General features: G+C 40.4%; 1 protein-coding gene across 9 annotated transcripts in view; it reads left to right on the top strand.

Annotated features, from left to right (window-relative positions):
• Positions 1 to 16,959, top strand: part of TNIK (TRAF2 and NCK interacting kinase) — a 420,651-nt gene that overhangs the window by 231,533 nt on the left and 172,159 nt on the right. For all 9 annotated transcript variants that reach the window (XM_070753635.1, XM_070753632.1, XM_070753630.1 and 6 more), the window contains exon 5: positions 11,472 to 11,582. In XM_070753635.1, coding sequence (XP_070609736.1) covers positions 11,472 to 11,582 — 111 coding nt within the window. The remainder of the gene's footprint in view (positions 1 to 11,471; positions 11,583 to 16,959) is intronic.

Here is a 16,959-nt window from a genome sequence, read left to right as displayed (position 1 = left end):
CATCACACTTCAAAAAAGACATTGAAACTCTGGAGAAGGTGCAAAAAAGAGCAACCAAAATGATCAGGGGTCTAGAAACCAAGACTTACGAATAGAGACTGCGGGAACTGGGTGTGGATAGCCTAGAGAAAAGGAGGGCAAGAGCGGACATGATAGCAGTCTACAGGTATACGAGGGGTTGCCACAGAGAGGAGGGGATCACTTTATTCTCCAGGGCACCGGAGGGCCGGACGAGGAACAACGGCTGGAAGCTGACCAAGGAGAGATTCAACCTGGAAATAAGGAAGAACTTCCTGATGGTCAGAACGATCAACCAGTGGAACAACCTACCAGCGGACGTTGTGAACTCCAATACTCTGGACATTTTTAAGAGGAAATTGAACTGCCATTTGGCTGGGATGCTATAGGGTTCCTGCTTAGGCAGGGGGTTGAACTTGATGACCCGCATGGTCCCTTCCAACTCTAACAATAAATAAATAAACAAACAAACAAACAAACAAACATTCACGTAATAGATTCAAACTTAATGCAAACCGCTCCAGACTAGATTGCAGAAAATAAGGCTTCAGCAATAGAGTGATCAGTGCCTGGAACGCATTAACTGACTCTGGTTTCTTCCCCAAACCCTGTGGTATATACTCCTGTTCAGTTTGGGGTTTTTTCCCGATTCTGATTCAGAAAGTGGTTATGAATTAGTGGTAGGGCTTGAATTAGAGGCAGAAGAAGTAGGAGACCAACCACAGGACGTTTCTATGGGTTCAGATTCAAGTGAAGAAGAAGCAGATGCTAGATGGGTAAATCCTTATTTCAGACGCTTGCAGAGAGAGCAAGTGTCAGGGAAGAAATATTAAGGAGAGGAATGGGTTAATTAATTAAGTAATTAATTCATCACGTCTGGGTGTCAGCGGAAGAGAAGAGTTGAGTCGTCAATCTACCGTTAAGAAATATGGAAGTTTTTTCAAGCAGCTCCGAATGTAACCTATGCCTTGTGTGCTTTTAATCACAGTTTTTATGACTCTGAGCTAACTCTGACTAGCCATAAATCTTAGAATGACTTGTGGGATGTTTTAATGATTTTGATGTTGCCTTGCATACCGAAGTTTAAGATAAGAGATTAGTGTTGCGTGCTGAGATGATTCAGTGTGGAACAAAGGAAAGAAAAATAAAGATGATGTGGTGTTTTACAAATATATGCATTTAGCAATCCTTTATTCCAATTATAAGTGGCCTTAGCCGGAGACCAGAACAAACTCCAAAATCTTTAACTTCAGATTGTCTACAATTGACCTCTCCCCTTTTCTAAGAGGTTTGTAAGGGGCATGCATAAGTGCACCATTGTGCCTACCGTCCCTGTCTTACTGTCGTATTATCTTCTTTTATCATTATTTACTACTTACCGGTATGTTATGTTTATACAAACTACAATCCTATACTTGTTCGACAAAATAAAACAAACAAACAAACAAATTATTATTATTTATTATTATTTATTAGATTTGTATGCCGCCCCTCTCCGAAGACTCGGGGAGGCTCACAACAGTAATAGAAACAATATAACAGTGAAACAAATCTAATATTAAAATAAAACATATCTAAAACCCCAGCAATTTAAAACCATACAACACATACATGCCAAACATAAAATATAAAAGCCTGGGGGAGGATGTCTCAGTTCCCCCATGCCTGGCGATAAAGGTGGATCTTGAGTAATTTGCAAAAGACAAGGAGGGTGGGGGCCATTCTAATCTCTGGGGGGAGTTGATTCCAGAGGGCTGGCGCCACTACAGAGAAGGCTCTTCCCCTGCGGCCCGCCAAACGACATTGTTTGGTCAACGGGATCCGGAGAAGGCCAACTCTGTGGGACCTTATCGGCCGCTGGGATTCATGCGGTAGAAGGCAGTTCCGGAGGTATTCTGTTCCAATGCCATGTAGGGCTTTAAAGGTAATTACCAACACTTTGAATTGTGACCGGAAACTGATCGGCAGCCAGTGCAGGCCACAGAGTGTTGCAGAAACGTGGGCGAATCTAGGGAGCCCCACGATGGCTCTCGCGGCCTCATTCTGCACGATCTGAAGTTTCCGAACACTTTTCAAGGGTAGCCCCATGTAGAGAGCATTGCAGTAATCGAACCTCGAGGTGATGAGGGCATGAGTGACTGTGAGCAATGACTCCCTGTCCAGGTAGGGCCGCAACTGGTGCACCAGTTATGGGTTTATGCTATAAACCCAGCTTCTACGCATGCCCAGAAGCAAAAAACAAAACGGTGGTGCCTACAGCAGTTTGGGGACTTGGCAGGCCTGGGTCACTACTCGCTCCAGTGTCCCAGACCGCCAAGTTGCTACCGGTTCCATAGAACCGATCCGAACTGGGAGGAACCAACCTCTGTCCCGATTCGAATCACCTGTTCGGAAAGTGTCCCTGGGTTGCAGTGGAGAGGTGAATGTACATTTTGTTCCCTGCGAGCAAATTACTATATTTTAGATGTCTGATTGAATTAGAACTGGTGACACTTCTATTCTTCCTGCTCCGGAGATAAATGCATCTTTATTTTTTTGCTGTCATTGTTGCTGGAATAAGACTCCTTGACGATAAGGCCAAAGTAATTCTCTTTATCAGCCCTCTGCCGAGGTGATAATGGAGAGGTGGAAGGGAAGCCAGAATTTTTTCAATACAGATTACAATCTGCCTGCAATAAGGCAGGTTTCTGACATATTCTATGGCTATCATGCTGAAGTGGCTCTTTTTATTTGGCCTGCCCATATTGCTCTGTACAAAGGGCGGGACGGGGGGGGGGGGGCGACCCAACAGGTCTATTAAATGTTATTACCTTTCCTCAAATATGAAGGCGGCAAATTCTAGCCTACTTGGTCTTCAGGAAAGCCAAGTGCAGGGTCACTTCACTAAATACAAAGGGAAATGGATCTAGTGAACTCTTTCTGGTTCCGCAGAATTCCAATGTCTTTCTTTCTTTCTTTCTTTCTTTCTTTCCTTCCTTCCTTCCTTCCTTCCTTCCTTCTTTCTTTCTTTCCTTCCTTCCTTCTTTCTTTCCTTCCTTCCTTCCTTCCCTTCTTTCTTTCTTTCCTTCCTTCCTTCTTTCTTTCCTTCTTTCTTTCCTTCCTTCTTTCTTTCTTTCCTTCCTTCCTTCCTTCTTTCCATCTTTCTTTCTTTCCTTCCTTCCTTCTTTCTTTCCTTCCTTCCTTCCTTCCCTTCCTTCCTTCCTTCTTTCTTTCTTTCTTTCTTTCTTTCTTTCTTTCTTTCTTTCTTTCTTTCAAAAGCCATCATTTCAGATTAATTGTCTTGATAGGAGAAGCACTCTTGGAAAATTCCAGCAATGGGTAGAAACTAATCAAGCAGAGAAGCAACCTAGAACTAAGGAGAAATTTCCTGGCAGTTAGAACAATTAATCAGTGGAAGAACTTGCCTCCAGAAGTCGTTAAGTGAAGCAAAATTCTGCTCATTTCTGTTAGTAACAGAAATGTTGTGGTCATAAATCGAGGACTAGCTGAATCTGGTTCAATTGTCTTTCATAACTTTGATATTGTAGCTTAATAATTGCTTTTAGCTGCTAAGCCACCTTGAATACTAAGTGATGGAAGAAGAAGGTTATGCATTTCCTTAATGAGTATTGCAATGTTGGACAGCATCTCCGCTTGCTGGGGATGCCAGATTTAAGTCATTGGCAGTAGCCCAGCAGATAAATTTTATGAGCAGCCGATATTTTTGATGTTTTAAAAACCTTCTTCACAAAGTTACCTCTATTTGGCAATCATGTCTTAAAACCCTTCTGAAGTATAGAAAATAGGTGCCGGCAGGGCATTAAATCAAAATTCTAGCATTAACATCTGTATATGAAGACACCTTATTATTAGAGTTTGAAAAGATTGCCCATTTTAAAGAACTGTTAGTGAAGGGATGGTTCTAAATCATAACATAAATTAGGTTGGCTTATAGACCCGGAATTATATCATAGTCTTAATCATCTTTCATCAATTAGGGAAGGCCACAGTGGGAAATATAGGCTACGATTGGGGAATTCTGGGAGTTATAGATATTTCTGAAGGTTTGCTGATTGGCTGTAATACTTTGAATATAATATGATTTATCACTTACAGATTTTATGTAAAATGAGAGCTTATTCACCAAAGACAAATTCCTTGTGTGTCCAATCACACTTGGCCAATAAGAATTCTGTTGTGTTCTGTTCTATTCTACTCTACTCTACTCTACTCTACTCTACTCTACTCTACTCTACTCTACTCTATATAGGAACCTGGAGAGTTCACTATATGAGGCACAAGATCATATGTTGCAATGTCCTGCCTGTCAAAGACTACTTCAGCTTCAACCACAACAACACAAGAGCACACAACAGATTCAAGCTTAACCTTAACTGCTCCAAACTTGACTGTAAAAAGTATGACTTTAGTAATCGGGTTGTTGAAGCGTGGAACTCATTACCGGACTCCGTAGTATCATCCCCTAACCCCCAACATTTTACCCTTAGACTATCCACGGTTGACCTGTCCAGATTCCTAAGAGGTCAGTAAGGGGCATACATAAGCGCACTAGAGTGCCTTCCATCCCCTGTCCTATAGTCTCTCCTATATCTCGTATTTCTTCTCTACTACCGTGTTTCCCCGATAGTAAGACCCCCCCGATTGTAAGACATATGGGGGGTTTCAGGGGGGTCGGCTAATATAAGCCATACCCCGAAAGTAAGACATATGTCTTACTTTCGGGGAAACACGGTACTACATAAAAGCGAGGGAGCTGTGCGCGGTGGTGCGCTGCGCCCAGAGCTTGGGCCACCCGGCGGGCGAGGCGGCGGGCGAGGCGGCGGCCCTGGCTGAAGCGGCGCGGCTCTGGCTGCGGCACGAGCGGGAGCTCCGACTGCGCTTCCTGCGTAAGCCCAACGCCGACAGAGACGTCCAAAGGCGGACGCTTGAAGCTCAGCGACATCGGCGCCGAGGACAAGTCCAGCTTCAAGCCTCCTCGGCTGGCGGAGGAAGCGCGGTGGCGGCGGCGGCAGGCTCCGGAGGGAGCTCGGGCGGTGGCCGCTCCGCCGCTTCGGCCAGGACCGCCGCCTCGCCCGCCGGGTGGCCCAAGCTCGCGCCACTGCCAGCTTGGGCCACCTGGCGGGCGAGGCGGCGGTCCTGGCCGAAGCGGCAGAGCGGCCACCGCCCGAGCTCCCTCCGGAGCCTGCCGCCGCCGCCACACTTCCTCCGCCGGCCGAGGAGGCTTGAAGCTGGACTTGTCCTCGGCGGGCGAGGCGGCGGCCCTGGCCGAAACAGCGCGGCTCTGCCTGCGGCATGAGCGGGAGCTCCGACTGCGCTTCCTGCGCAAGCCCAACGCCGACAGAGACGTCCAAAGGCAGACGCTTGCAGCTCAGCGACATCGGCGCCGAGGACAAGTCCAGCTTCAAGCCTCCTCGGCCGGCGGAGGAAGCGCGGTGGCGGCGGCAGGCTCCGGAGGGAGCTCGGTCGGTGGCCGCTCCACCGCTTCGGCCAGGGCCGCCGCCTCGCCCGCCGGGTGGCCCAAGCTCGCGCCAGCTTGGGCCACCCGGTGGGCAAGGCGGCGGTCCTGGCCGAAGCGGCGGAGCGGCCACCGCCCGAGCTCCCTCCGGAGCCTGCCGCCGCCACCCGCGCTTCCTCTGCCGGCCGAGGAGGCTTGAAGCTGGACTTGTCCTCGGCGCCGATGTCGCTGAGCTGCAAGCGTCCACCTTTGGACGTCTCTGTCGGCGTTGGGCTTGCGCAGGAAGCGCAGTCGGAGCTCCCGCTCATGCCGCAGGCAGAGCCGCGCCGTTTCGGCCAGGGCCACCACCTCGCCTGCCGAGGACAAGTCCAGCTTCAAGCCTTACTCCAAACCCAGCGCGGATAAGGAGGACTCCTCGGCCGGCGGAGGAAGCGCGGCGGCGGCGGCGGCATGCTCCGGAGGGAGCTCAAGGCGAAGGGCGCTTCGGAGACGCCGGGTGGGCGGACGAGGCGAGCGGCCGGAGCTGCGCCCTCCTTCGCCCGCCTCCTTTCCGGCAGCTCCGGATGGGGTGGGCAGGCGGGGACGCGGATGTGTGTCCGTGTGTGGGGGGGAGGGTGCTACTACTTTTTACGGGACACGGGTGTTGCGGGTTCGGGTAGGTGGGTTGGCCGGGTGTGTCTTATTTTTTCCAATATAAGACATACCCCGAAAGTAAGACATAGGGGGGCTTTTGGGGGTAAAAAGAAAGTAAGACACTGCCTTACTATCGGGGAAACACGGTATATCCTCTATAACCTTCATTGTGTATTATTGTGTATTGGACAAAATAAATAAATAAAATAATGTACCAGTGAGGTATACTTCCGGAGGGAAGAGGAGAACATTTAGGATTTGATGAGAATCCTTTCTAAGTGATTTAGCAAGAGAGTCTGGTGAATAGAAGGCCTGTTGCTCAGCTGGTCTTTAGGAGGAAGATGTGAACTCAAACTAACCTTTGGATCAGCGGTGAAATCTACTTTACCTTTTCTACCAGTTCAGAAGTGCATGCTTTCTCACCCCTGCTCCATTCGCACACATGCTTTCTCACCCTCTGCCCATGCGCAGAAGGCTTTGTGCATGCTCTGAAGTTTTAAAAAAGAAAATGGCGGCATCCAAGCGGGTGGGCAGAAGCTCATGCCGTTACTGATACTTCCGAACTGGTAGCATTTCACCCTTTTTGAATTTGTTGAAACAGTCCAAGGTTAAATCTGGCGTGAATTGGTAGGCTGGGACACAATCTGAAGTTAGTTGAGGGAAAGATCAAAAGCAACGTGAGAAAATATTATTTTACTGAAAGAGTAGTAGATGCTTGGAACAAACTTCCAGCAGACGTGGTTGGTAAACCCACAGGAACTGAATTTAAACATGCCTGGGATAAACATATATACATCCTAAGATAAAATACAGGAAATAGTATAAGGGCAGACTAGATGGACCATGGGATCTCTTTTTGCCATCAGTCTTCTATGTTTCTATGAATAGAACAGAATTCCCCTGGTTCCTGGCACTGGTCTACGGCATACCAGCAACCATGCCACATACCCGAAGCCCCATGAACAAAATGTAGGCAACGTGCATAACCACACCCTCCTCCCGTCCTTGGAAAAACCTTTTTCCATGGAACCAATCTTTCCATGGTGGCCAAAAGATTGGGAACCAGTGGTATTGGGTTGGAAAGAGGCTAAGAAATGGACATTACAGAATTAGTACTGGTACATGGTGGATCACATTCACTTTGAAATTATGGAAATAAGATTAAACAACTTTAATGAAAACAAACTGGCGAAACTGATGGAACGATGGGACGAGGTAAAGGATTATATGTTAAGTAAAATTTGCGACCAAAAGGTGAAAAATAAACTCAAATCACTCTTTGAATTGTAAATAAATGCAAATCAAAGCTGAGGAAATAACAGAATATATACTCATAAATAATTGAACCCCCCCAATTGGTGGTGGGGAATGTATGTTTAGTTGGGTGATGGAACACATGCACAGAGCACTGTTGTATGTTGTTTGTATTGTGTTATGTGTGTGCAAAAACCAATAAAATATGTTTTTTTAAAAAAAGATTGGGAACCAGTGGAATATAATATTTACGGCAATAAATAAATATCAAGAATAATGTGAAAAGTCTTTTGAAGCAAGAGATTATTAAACTGTCAGTGAATATATATTAAAAAAAATGAGATATCTTTTCAAACAACTTGATGTCTTTGTTTCAGATACTTTCTGTCCTAGTTTCTGAGTATGTGAAGTCAACCAAACTTGGTAGCCACTGTTGAATGATAGTTTTGTGTTCTACCCGAACAAAATCTATGATTAATGGGTTTACAAGCAACAAAGTTGACTTGTTCGGAAATTAACTGTAGTTCACAGTTCTGCAATAGAAGAACTATTGTATTGGCAGTTTTGTGTTAGCAAAAACTTCAGAAGAAAAGGATTTAGGGGTAGTGATTTCTGACAGTCTCAAAATGGGTGAACAGTGCAGTCAGGATATAGGGAAAGCAAGTAGAATGCTTGGCTGCATAGCTATAGGTATAACAAGCAGGAAGAGGGAGATTATGATCCCGCTATATAGAGTGCTGGTGAGACCACATTTGGAATACTGTGTTCAGTTCTGGAGACCTCACCTACAAAAAGATATTGACAAAATTGAACGGGTCCAAAGACAGGCTTCAAGAATGGTGGAAGGTCTTAAGCATAAAACGTATCAGGAAAGACTTAATGAACTCAATCTGTATAATATGGAGGACAGAAGGAAAGGGGGGACATGATCGAAACATTTAAATATGTTAAAGGGTTAAATAAGGTCCAGGAGGGAAGTGTTTTTAATAGGAAAGTGAACACAAGAACAAGGGAACACAATCTGAAGTTAGTTGGGGGAAAGATCAAAAGCAACGTGAGAAAATATTATTTTACTGAAAGAGTAGTAGATCCTTGGAACAAACTTCCAGCAGATGTGGTAGATAAATCCACAGTAATTGAATTTAAACATTCCTGGGATAAACATATATCCATCCTAAGCTAAAATACAGGAAATAGTATAAGGGCAGACTAAATGGACCATGAGGTCTTTTTCTGCCGTCAGTCTTCTATGTTTCTATGTTTCTATGATTAATGGGTTTACAAGCAACAAAGTTGACTTGTTTGGAACTTAACTGTAGTTCACAGTTCTGCAATAGAAGAAGACATTCTTAATTGTGGCTTCTCAGCTTGGTTGCTCTTCATGAAAAAAAAGACCAAAGTGCCTTTGTTCAGGTTTTCGAGGCTTCTGTATATACTGATTTATCAAGCCAGGCTGTGATCATCCAAATGTGACCTAGCGTCAGAGGTATAATGGAAAAATAATTACTTTGCATGAAGATTAATTTTAGTTCCTCGCACTATGAAGTCTGAATCATGGCTTTAGTCAGAGGCTTTCAAACAGTTTCCTTATTTGTTTATGATGTTCCAGTCTGATTCATTCTTTCTTTTTAAATTATTTTAAAAAGGATAATCAACTACCCTTCGTTCCCACAAATATATGCAGCAGTGTGGGAGTCGCTTTGACTCCAACTGGTTCCTGAAGCTTTCATGGAAGTTCTGAAGCTTCAAAGATCAGCTTTCCAACCCATCTTGTGCCATTAGCTCCTTGGGGGTGCTAAAACACTGTTATTTTGCAGCTTCATTTCCTGATTTGTTAACTGAGGGTATTTCTGCTCTGCCTCTCAATGGTTATTGCAAAAAACTAACAAAACTGGCAACGAAACAGGCATAGCCGCCCCAAGTCTATGGAGATGGGCGGCATACAAATTTAATTAATAATAATAATAATAATAATAATAATAATAATAATAATAATAATAATAATAATAATAATAGTGAAGTGCCGTAAAATCTATCTATCTATCTATCTATCTATCTATCTATCTATCTATCTATCTATCTATCTATCTATCTAATCTATCTAATCTTTCTCTCTCTCTATCTATCTAATCTATCTTATCTATCTATCTATTTATCTATTTATCTATCTATCTAATCTATCTATCGCTACAGAGCACTGCACACCAAGACAACTAGACACAAGAACAGGTTTTTTCCGAACACCATCACTCTACTAAACAAATAATTCCCTCAACACTGTCAGACTTTCTACTAAATCTGCACTTCTACTAGTTTTTCTCATCATTCCTATCACCCATTTCCTCCCATGTTGACTGTATGACTGTAACTTGTTGCTTATGTCCTAAGATTTTTATTAATATTGCTTCTCCATTGCTTATTTGACCCCTATGACAATCATTAAGTGTTGTACCACATGATTCTTGACAAATGTATATTTTATTTTATGTACGCTGAGAGCATATGCACCAAGACAAATTCCTTGTGTGTCCAATCACACTTGGCCAATAAAAATTCTATTCTGTTCTGTTCTGTTCTGTTCTGTTCTATTCTATTCTATTCTGTCTGTCTGTCTGTCTGTCTGTCTGTCTATCTATCTGACTTTTATGCCACCCCTCTGCAAGAAATCGGGGTGGCTTGCAGCATATATAAGAACAATATAATATTCTAAATCCAATTAATTAAATTAATAATCTAAAAACCCAAAACTATAAAAGACACTCATTCTCATTCAAACAACTAACTCACAATACATTCGTCGGCCAGGGGGCTGGAGTCTAATGGCTCCAAGCCTGGCGGCATAAATGAGTCTTCAGACTCTTGTGGAAGGCGAGGAGGGTGGGGGCAGTGCAAATCTCTGGGGGGGAGCTGATTCCAGAGGGCCGGCCCCCCCCACAGAGGAGGCTCTTCCCCTAGACCCCACCAAATGACATTGTCTAGTTGAGGAGATTTGGAGAAGGCCAACTCTGTGGGACCTAACCGGTCACTGGGATTCATGCGGCAGAAAACGGTCCCGCAAGTATTCTGGTCCGATGCCATGTAGGGCTTTATAGGCCATGACTCCAAATTGTTGGAGAGAATAAACAGAGTTGGAAGGAACTTTGGAGATCTTCTAATCCAACTCCCTGCTCAAGCAGGAAATCCTTTACCTTTTCAGACAAATGCTTGTCCACTTACTTCTTTAAAAAAACTCCAATGATGAAGCACCCGCAATTTTGGGTGGCAAGTTGTTCCACTGATTAATTGTTCTCACTGTCAGGAAATTTCTCCTTAATTGTAGGTTTAGTTTCTATCTATTGCTTCTTGTTCTGCCGCCAGGTGCTTTGGAGAATAGGTTGAACACGTTCCCTTTTTTTGTGGCAGCCCCGTAGACATTTGAATGCTATTTTGCAACAATATTTTAAGTAATAATATTTGCCCTTTCTTCAAGGAAGCGTTTCTTTGGTTTCTTTTGGCTTTCCAAACTGCTATGGTGAAATTGCAAGTGGAGGAGCTGCCACTTAATTAAACGTTAAAGGTAAAGGTTCCCCTCGCACATATGTGCTAGTCGCTCCCGACTCTAGGGGGCGGTGCTCACCTCCGTTTCTAAGCCAAAGAGTCAACGCTATACAAAGTCGTCTCCGTGGTCATGCGCCTGGCATGACTAAATGCCAAAGGTGCACAGAACACTGTTACCTTCCCACCAAAGATGGACCCTATTTTTCTACTTGCATTTTTACATGCTTTCTAACTGCCAGGTTGGTAGAAGCTGGGACAAGTAATGGGAGCTCATTCCGTTAGGCGGGGCAAGGAATTCGAACCGCCGACCTCTCTGATTGACAAGCTCAGCATCTTAGCCACCGAGCCACCATGTTCATCTAATTAAATGTTAATAATTAAATTATTGTTTATATTATATTATAAATTAAATTAAATGTATATACACACACACACACACACACACACACACATATAACCCTTTTTCCCTGTTAGCATAGACCATTGTCAATTAAATCCATTCTGCTAGATTAATGCAACCCAGAAGACACTTTATTTTTAATTATAACGATTGCATTTTTGTTTCTTTTGCCAGCTGGTGATGGAGTTCTGTGGTGCTGGATCTGTTACTGATCTGATCAAAAACACAAAAGGGAACACTTTGAAGGAGGAGTGGATTGCCTATATCTGCAGGGAGATTTTACGGGTATGTATCCAAAGTGAACTAACGATTTCTCTGTGGCGTCATTGCATCAAACCTGTACAGAAATAAGAAAGAAAGAAAGAAAGAAAGAAAGAAAGAAAGAAAGAAGATTGTGTGTGTCTGTGTGTGTGTGTGTGTGTATATATATATATATATATATATATATATATATATATATATATATATATATATCTCACATGTTTTTTTTTGCTAAATTTGAAAATTAAGGGAGACTAGGATAGATCTATTTCAGCCTTATTTTGGCCTCATTAGCTAGCCATACCCACTGGGACTTGAACCTGCAACCTTTGCCTTGTAAGGCAGAGAATTATCCTCTAGGCTACAGTATCCAATCCCTTCAGCTCTGCACCAGGGAAGGGTTACATATTTTTGTGTCTAATCACCCTGGTGTATTTGAAGGAACATCACAGCTCCTTATTTGCCTCTCGGTCCAACCCAGGGCCATTTCCAAGACAGTTAATTTTATTGATAGCCGACAATTCTATCTGTAGGTGTCACATGATTTTTTTTGCTGAATTTGAAAATTAAGGGAGACTAGGATAGATCTATTTCAGCCTTATTTTGGCCTCATCAGCTAGCCATACCTACTGGGACTTGAACCTGCAACCTTTACCTTGTAAGGCAGATAATTATCCTCTAGGCTACAGTATCCAATCCCTTCAGCTCTGCACCAGGGAAGGGTTACATATTTTTGTGTTGAATCACCCTGGTGTATTGAAGGAACATCACAGCTCCTTATTTGTGCATGTACGTACACCGCTCCTTACATTTTGTGTATGTACATATACACCTTTTCATTATCAACAAAAACATGTTGTACATATACAGTACATATACACCTACATACATAATATATCTAGTATAAATTTTGATGGAAATAGGCCAGTTGATACGAGAGAGTTAGTGATAAAAAAGAGAAAAATAAAGGTTGCCATTTAATTAAATGTGTGTGTGTGTTTGTTTGTGTGTATCTGTGTTCTTCCATTCCCTGAGACTCTCCTGCCTCCTGTTCTTATTGTCTATCATTTATTACTGTTATAGATTGATTGCTTTTGTGTCTAGATAGAATTGAGAACGTATATTTACAATATTCTCTCAACTTTTTAAGATAGTCTTTATATGCTATTGTTGTATAAAAATGGTAACTTCTTTATTTAAGACTGAGTTATTTATTTCTTGAAGGCTTCAGTATATCTTTCCAATTACAGGTAGTCCTCCACTTATGACAGGTCACTTAATTACTGTTTGAAATTACAGCGGATTTTTAAAAAGTTACATGACCCATTCTCATAGTTACAACTGCCGTATAAGCCCTCTGATTATCTGATCATATTTTGGGCACTTGGCTACAAGCTTGTGTGTATGACTAGTTGCAGTGTCATGTGGTTACACTTTGCCATGTTTTTGCCCAAAAATGATAGGAAAACACCTTTTGGGTCAGCTGGATTCTGACTTACAACCGTGCAATCGAATGACCTAAGTGCTAAAGCCCACTGCAACAATATCGCCAAAAAAGCTTCTAGAGTTGTTAACCTGATCCTACGCAGCTTCTGCTCAGGCAATCTCACACTACTCACAAGAGCCTACAAAACTTTTGCCAGACCCATCCTAGACTACTGCTCATCTGTCTGGAACCCATACCACATCTCAGACATCAACACCCTTGAAAATGTCCAAAGATATTTCACCAGAAGAGCCCTTCACTCCTCCACTCGAAACAGAATATCCTACGAAAATAGACTAACAATCCTAGGCCTAGAAAGCCTAGAACTACGGCGCCTAAAACACGATTTGAGTATTGCCCACAAGATCATATGCTGCAGTGTCCTACCGGTCAATGACTACTTCAGCTTCAACCGCAACAACACAAGAGCACGCAACAGATTCAAACTTAATACAAACCGCTCCAAACTTGACTGTAACAAATATGATTTCAACAATCGAGTTATCGAAGCGTGGAATTCATTACCGGACTCAATTGTGTCAACCCCCTAACCCCCAACATTTCTCCCTTAGACTCTCCACGATTGACCTCTCCAGGTTCCTAAGAGGCCAGTAAGGGGCGTACATAAGTGCACTGGTGTGCCTTTCGTCCCCTGTCCAGTTGTCTTTCCTCTCTTTCACCTATCATATATATTCTCTTCCTTTCATATATCCTCTCCTCTAAGTTCACTTTTACCCTTATATATATTACCACATGTCTATTTTCTTCCTATGTATTTGTGTATTGGACAAATGAATAAATAAAATAAATAAATAAATTATTTATTTATTTGCCAGAGAAAATAAATAAATAAATAAAATAAAATTATAAACTTGAGTTTAGTCATGTGGCAATTTGACTTATGACCACAACCTATGGCGGAATTTCTAGGCTCAATTGTGGTTCTAAGTTGAGAATTACCAATGCAAATTAAAACTTTGCAGTACAATGTGAGGGTTAGACTAGGAGACGGTGGTGAGAAAAGGGAACATTTCCATTTCTAAGGCTTTATCCTGAGCTTATAAATTAATTTGCTAAGAGCTAATGCTATGCCAGTGCTGGACCTAATCTCCGTTCTGAATTTATTTGCTGAGAAAAGAGTCACAAGATAGAAGATGGCTCCAAATGCTTGGTGGCTGGTCATTAGAGGATTGTATGAATGATTCATAGTCACTTAAATCCAATTTATAATGAATGAATGAAAATTATTTGGCTCTCTTCCTTGCTCGTCTTGGAAATCTGCTATTTCTTTTTAGAAATAAAACTCCTTCTTTAATATTAATAAGGGCAAATGTATTAAAATTAGAGTTCCAGATCCCTTTATAGAAATGGGGAAAATCATTCAAAGTAGGGATGAAGCAAGGTACTTTCACACAGAGGGACTCAAATGGAACAAGAAAATTGGGCAATGATTTATTTATTTATTTTACTACCATTTAGAATTCCTACAAATTCTTAAAGAGTGGGAATCAGGATAATTTCTAGATGTTTATTTATTTATTTATTTATTGTTAGAGTTGGAAGGGACCATGTAGGTCATCTAGTCCAACCCCCTGCCTGAGCAGGAAATCCTATAGCACTCCAGCCAAATGGCAGTCCAATCTTTTCTTGAAAGTGTCCAGAGTTGGGGAGTTCACAACCTCTGCAGGCAGGCTGTTCCGCTGGTTGATCGCTCTGACCGTCAGGAAGTTCTTCCTTATTTCCAGGTTATTATGTTGCATGTGGAAATCACTTCATTTTTTTATTTGCATAGCAAAGTCAGCTAGGATATGCAAGTTCCATAAGGAACGGAAGACGAAGTTGAAAAATCAATCAATAAAACATTAAAATAAATAAATACATGCATATGTTGTGAGTGTATAACACTTTTTTTTTTTAAAGCAAGTTATACTGTGGCAATTGGATGGCAAAAGTGGAGAACAACTTAGTCAGGTATACCTGAGAGAATTGACAGCCAGATAACCGCAGGCTCAACCAACAGCGTTGGCTGATTTTTTGACATTTTAAAATTTGTGACAACAAGGGAACAATTCAATAATTTCAACCTGATTCATTCTTCACTTATTTTAAGAAACTGACTTTCCAGTTTATAAATGTAAGTTTAGGCTTGTGCAACCATGTCTTCTCGAGATAGAAATAAAAGTACCAATGATGATGAATCACACTCTTGTTTGCTTTTTCATAGCAATTTGCTAAAGTGTTTCAGCTGAATTGCTTACTCTAAATAAACAAGTGCTTTGTTACAATTCTAAACAGCAAACATCACATCGCTGTATTTTCATTTTCAGAGTGAATTCTTATACTATCATTTTTATGAAACTTCATACTAAGGGGTAAAAAGACTCTTATAAAACAAAGGCACAGAAGCTTTTCAAAGTAGTTGAAGCTTGTACAGTCCATCTGCAAAACTCTACACTTAAAATTGAATACAGTAAGGCCAAGATTAAAAAAAATAATAGAGCTATTTGAAAAAAAAATTAAATGAAATCATGTGGTTATAAGATTACTCTCATATTTAATTCTTTTTAAAAGAAATACAATTTGGAGAAAATGAATGCAGGTAGTCCTCAAAGGTAGTGGATTGAATGGGTATGAATGTTTTTATGATCTTTGGGTTTTAGATTATTAATTATTGATTGAATTGAGGATGTTATATACTATATTGTTATTTTAGATATTGTATGCCACCCTGAGTCCTCGGAGAGTGGCGGCATAAAAGTCAGATAGTTAGTTAGATAGATAGATAGATAGATAGATAGATAGATAGATAGATAGATAGATAGATAGATAGATAGAGGTTACAGTTTCGAAGGTTCAGGTTCTTAAGTAGAAAATGGTTCTTGAGAAGAGGCAAAAAAATCTTGAACACACGGTTCTTATCTAGAAAATTTCATAAGTAGAGGCATTTGTAGGTAGAAGTACCACTGTACCATGATTCTTAAGTGAATCTCTGTTCTGGCCTAGGCTTCCTGATAAACACACTCTTTTTATTTCAACGGCTGTGAATTCTGTTCATTCCCAGCCATAATAAGTCCCAAACAATGTTAATTAGTCCGACAGAAGTCTGCCACAGTCTTTTGGAAGAAGGCTGATAAGCACCAACCTTTATCTCTCTTGACACGCTGCCAAAGACCTAATTGGCAAGGAGCTTTACAAGGCCAAACAAAGCATGTAGTCAGAAACTCAGCTACTGAATTATACCGACCTGAATTGAACCAAGTTGCCTCCTGCAATGAGCACATCCAGTTGCTCCTTTTTTATGTCTATTTATTTTATTTTATTTTATTATTTTATTATTTTATTTATTTTTATTTTATTTATTTTTATTTTATTTATTTTTATTTTATTTTATTATTTTATTTATTTTATTTATTTTATTTATTTTATTTATTTTATTTATTTTATTTATTTTATTTATTTTATTTATTTTATTTATTTTATTTATTTTATTTATTTTATTTATTTTATTTATTTTTATTTTATTTATTTTATTTTATTATTTTATTTTATTATTTTATTATTTTATTATTTTATTTTATTTATTTTATTTATTTTATTTTTTTATTTTATTTAATTTTATTTAATTTTATTTAATTTTATTATTTTATTTATTTTATTTATTTTATTTATTTTATTTATTTTATTTATTTTATTTATTTTATTTATTTTATTTATTTTATTTATTTTATTTATTTTATTTATTTTATTTATTTTATTTATTTTATTTATTTTTATTTATTTTTATTTTATTTATTTTATTTTATTATTTTATTTTATTTTATTTTATTTTATTATTTTATTATTTTATTTTATTCATTTTATTTTTTTATTTAATTTAATTTTATTTAATTTTATTATTTTATTATTTTATTTCAT

This window comes from Erythrolamprus reginae, chromosome 5, assembly GCF_031021105.1.
Source record: "Erythrolamprus reginae isolate rEryReg1 chromosome 5, rEryReg1.hap1, whole genome shotgun sequence".
NCBI lineage: Eukaryota > Metazoa > Chordata > Lepidosauria > Squamata > Dipsadidae > Erythrolamprus > Erythrolamprus reginae.
This window is presented reverse-complemented; position numbering and strand designations above follow the sequence as displayed.